General features: G+C 40.8%; 1 protein-coding gene across 1 annotated transcript in view; it reads right to left on the bottom strand.

Moving 5' to 3' along the window:
- LOC122264629 (tyrosine-protein kinase Src42A) overlaps window positions 1-2,741 on the bottom strand; it is a gene marked incomplete at its 5' end in the record, with an annotated part of 21,445 nt that extends 18,704 nt beyond the window's left edge. The window contains one exon of the mRNA XM_086554605.1: window positions 2,581-2,741. Within this exon, the coding sequence (XP_086410731.1) occupies window positions 2,581-2,741 (161 nt within the window). The remainder of the gene's footprint in view (window positions 1-2,580) is intronic.
- Between the last annotated feature and the right edge of the window lie 1,995 nt (window positions 2,742-4,736).

Below are 4,736 nucleotides of genomic sequence, written 5' to 3'. Positions count from 1 at the left end.
AGGGGGGAGGGAGAGATCGAGGGCGAGCTGAGGCAGGGGGGGAGGGAGAGCTGAGGCAGGGGGGAGGGAGAGATCGAGGGCGAGCTGAGGCAGGGGGGGAGGGAGAGATCGAGGGCGAGCTGAGGCAGGGGGGGGGGAGAGATCGAGGGCGAGCTGAGGCAGGGGGGGAGGGAGAGATCGAGGGCGAGCTGAGGCAGGGGGGAGGGAGAGATCGAGGGCGAGCTGAGGCAGGGGGGGAGGGAGAGATCGAGGGCGAGCTGAGGCAGGGGAGGGGGAGGGGGGGTTGGTGGGTGGGTGGTGACGAGGGGGAAGCGAGGGAGGGAGGGAGGGAAGGAGGCAAGGAGGGAGGCAAGGAGGCAAGGAGGGAGGGAAGGAGGGAGGCAAGGAGGGAGGGAGGGAGGGAGGGAGGGAGGGAAGGAGGGAGGAAGCGGGAGGGGTTAGGGAAGGAGGGTGAATGAGAGAGAAGGGGATTGGGGGAAGGGAGGGGGTGTGATGGAGGTAGAGAAGAAATGAGAGATAGAGTAAGGGAAGAGTTAGAGAGAGAGAGAGAGAGAGGGAGGGAGAGAGTTACAGAAAGAGAAAGAGAGATAGAAAGATAGATAGATAAATAGATAGATAGAGAGGGAGAGAGAAAAAAAAAGAAGAAAAAATTAGCAAAGAGGAAGCACAGAAAAGCGAATGAATAAGAGAGAGGAGTCCCATGTGTGCCGATGGGCCCAAAAGCCCCATGGGTATAAACCACTTCCCTGTTCTTCCACCCATCTTCCTCTCATGCAATCTTGCCCAAGTTGCTTCCGTCTGACAACCCCTCGCCCCCCCCCCCCTCTTCCCCTCCCCCTCTCCCCTCTCCCCATCACCCCCAAGCACTGAAGGATCCCATTCTTAAATCTAAGACCCGAAAATATGCAGGAGAAAGCAGAAGGGAAAAAAATGAGAAAATGTTGATATGAAGGGCCCACTTTGGAGGGGGGACTAAAAAAAGAAGAGCGTTCATAAAATCACGCACGCATATAAATTCTCGAATTTGAATAAAGCTGATCACGACCACGGATGCTGATCTGAAAAGAGGATTTCCGGCAATGGCTGGGATCAAAACGATGAAAGCAACCTGCATATGCACTTTGCCCCGTATTGCAACATATGCAATAGAGGGAGAGGCAGAGTAAAAAAAACAAAAAACATATATGTATTTATAGTATTGTGTTTGTATTGCCTCATAATGGCCATGGTGTTCTGTTGTTGTCCTGCGTTATGGAGGATACGAATAATAAGCTTAATGGAACTTGTCTATTTTGCTTATATTATGGTACGGAATGAAAATATATATGTATTTTTAAATTCTAATTGCTTTTGGAATCATTTCCTGCGTTGTTTTAATTATTAGTAAAATGGCTGTTTCTTGGGTTCATTTATATTGACGTTGCACTTAATGCATCACGATAATCATCACGAGGGAGGGGGGCGTAGGGGAGGGCGGGGGAGGCCGTTTGGGAGGTACTGCAAGGGGGGGGGAGGGGAGGGGAGGCACTTAGTGGGGGGGGGCGGGCTGTGTCACGAGGATGGGAAGCACTGAAAGCAAAGGAACTTCTGCTTTAAGGCAAACGAGGGGGGCAGGAGGAGGAGGAGGAGGAGGAGGAGGAGGAGGAGGAGGAGGAGGAGGAGGAGGAGGAGAAGGAGGGAGGAGGAGGGAGGAGGGAGAGAAGGAGGAGGAGGAGGAGGAGGAGGAGGAGGAGGAGGAGGAGGAGGAGGAGGAGGTGGTGGAGGAGGAGGTGGAGGAGGAGGAGGAGGAGGAGGAGAAGGAGGAGGAGGAGGAGGAGCAGCAGCAGCAGGAGGGTAGGGAGGGAGAAGATGGCGTCTGAATGAGGGAGGGGCGGGGAGTTAGAAGAAGCATATGTGATAAAGGAAGGAGAATCTAAGAAAATAAGAGGATTATGGACGGGCATACGAAAGGGTGGTAATGAAGTCAAAAAATGAATATGAAAAGCGGAGAAGAAAAGAAAGTTCAAAATAGAGAACTTATTCCACTAAAAAGTGAAGCGAAAAAGTGCCAGAAAGTACCTTTATTGATATCAAATAAGGACTAACAAATCGATATAAAATCAAACCATTAAGTACAAAAACGAAAAGAATAAAATGCATATGAAATGATTAAACATTGTGTGTGTGTGTATATATATATACCATATATCATTAATATATATATATATATATTCTATATATATATAAATTATATATTTATATATATATATATATATATATGTATCTTAAATATATCAATATATATATATATATATATTATATATATATTAAATATATATATATGTTTCTATGTATATATCTTATATATATTAAAATATATATATATTTCTATCTATACATTTTTCAGATATACATAAACATATACATATACATATACATATACACATCCACTACAATTCCATACAGACTACATTTACGCATAAATTTATTACGTACAAAATGTATTTAGTATGACATTGCTTTACATCGACTTCCTAACACACGACACAACCAGTCGATAAAGTGGAAGAATGTAAACAAAGAAGCTCGTTAGCAACGCACGGCTCAGCTTGAATGCTCTTGAGGTTGGCCACGTAAGACGCCGGAATGTAGCCGCTGAGTCCCGTGACGCTGCTCCGGGCGAACCACCAGTCCTCGGAGCACTTGTTCACGACCTGGGGGAGGGTAGCGGCGGAGGCGTAGTGGAGGGCGGCACGGGGAACGGTGTGGGGGAGAGGGGGGGCGGGAAGGGGGAGGGGAGGAAGATAGGGGGGAAGGGGGGGGGAGGGAGAGGGGAAAGGTGGGAGGCAGAAAGGGGGGAGGAAGGAGGGGGAGGGGAGAGGAGGGGAGGTGGGGGAGGGGAATTGGTGGGGGAAAGAGTGGGGGGGGGGGGAAGGGGAAGGATCCAGGGGGAGGGGGGAAAGGGAGAGGGGAGGTGGGGGGAGGGGAGGGGAAGGGAGGGGGGGAGGAGGAAAGGGGAAAGGGGAGAGGGGGAAAGGGGGGGAGAGGGGGAAAGAGAGAGAGGCAAGGGGGAAGGAATGAGAGAGAGGGGAGAGAGAGAGGGTAGAGGGGGAGACGGAGAGAGAGAGAGAGAAAGATAGACAGGCATAGAGCGAGAGTGAGAGAGAGAGGGAGAGAGAGAGAGAGAGAGAGAGAGAGAGAGAGAGAGAGAGAGAGAGAGAGAGAGAGAGAGAGAGAGAGAGAAGCGCGAGGAGAGAGAGAGAGAGAATCAAAGGAAAACACACACATAAAACGAAACTAAAAGAAAAATAAAAAATAAAAAAATAAAACAAAGAAACCAACCAACCGACGAAAAAAAAAACGAACACAACACACACAAAATCGATGTGATCGTGGCGTCGGAAGCTGGGTCCTTTTAAATAGATAGATAAACATATAAATAGATAGATGGAGATATAAACATTTAAATAGATAGATAAACATATAAATAGATAGATGGAGATATAAACATTTAAATAGATAGATGGAGAAATAAACATATAAATAGATAGATGGAGAAATAAACATATAAATAGATAGATGGAGAAATAAACATATAAATAGATAGATGGAGAAATAAACATATAAATAGATAGATGGAGAAATAAACATACAAATAGATAGATGGAGAGATAAACTAATAAATATATAGATGGAGAGATAAAAATATAAATAGATAGATGGAGAGATAAACATATAAATAGATAGATGGAGAAATAAACAGATAAATAGATAGATGGATAGATAAACATATAAATAGATAGATAAACATATAAATAGATAGATGGAGAGATAAACATATAAATAGATAGATGGAGAAATAAACATATAAATAGATAGATGGAGATATAAACATTTAAATAGATAGATGGATAGATAAACATATAAATAGATAGATAAACATATAAATAGATAGATGGAGAGATAAACATATAAATAGATAGATGGAGAAATAAACATATAAATAGATAGATGGAGATATAAACATTTAAATAGATAGATAAACACATAAATAGATAGATGGAGATATAAACATTTAAATAGATAGATAAACACATAAATAGATAGATAAACATATAAATAGATAGATGGAGATATAAACATTTAAATAGATAGATAAACACATAAATAGATAGATAAACATATAAATAGATAGATAAACATATAAATAGATAGATAAACATATAAATAGATAGATAAACATATAAATAGATAGATAAACATATAAATAGATAGATAAACATATAAATAGATAGATAAACATATAAATAGATAGATAAACATATAAATAGATAGAGGGAGAGATAAACATATAAATGGATAGATAAACACATAAATAGATAGATAAACATATAAATAGATAGATAAACATATAAATGGATAGATAAACACATAAATAGATAGATAAACATATAAATGGATAGATAAACACATAAATAGATAGATAAATGTATAAATAGATAGATGGATAGATAAACATATAAATAGATAGAGGGAGAGATAAACATATAAATGGATAGATAAACACATAAATAGATAGATAAACATATAAATAGGTATAAAAAATAGATAAACAGATAAATAGATAGATAAACATATAAATAGATAGATAAACATATAAATAGATAGATAAACATATAAATAGATAGATAAACATATAAATAGATAGACAAACGTATAAATAGATAGATGGATAGATAAACATATAAATAGATAGA

This window comes from Penaeus japonicus, unplaced genomic scaffold, assembly GCF_977035675.1.
Source record: "Penaeus japonicus unplaced genomic scaffold, GWHDUDI00000001_assembly GWHDUDI00000030, whole genome shotgun sequence".
Lineage (NCBI taxonomy): Eukaryota > Metazoa > Arthropoda > Malacostraca > Decapoda > Penaeidae > Penaeus > Penaeus japonicus.
Note: the sequence above shows the minus strand (reverse complement) of the source record. Positions and strands in the feature narration are given on the sequence as shown.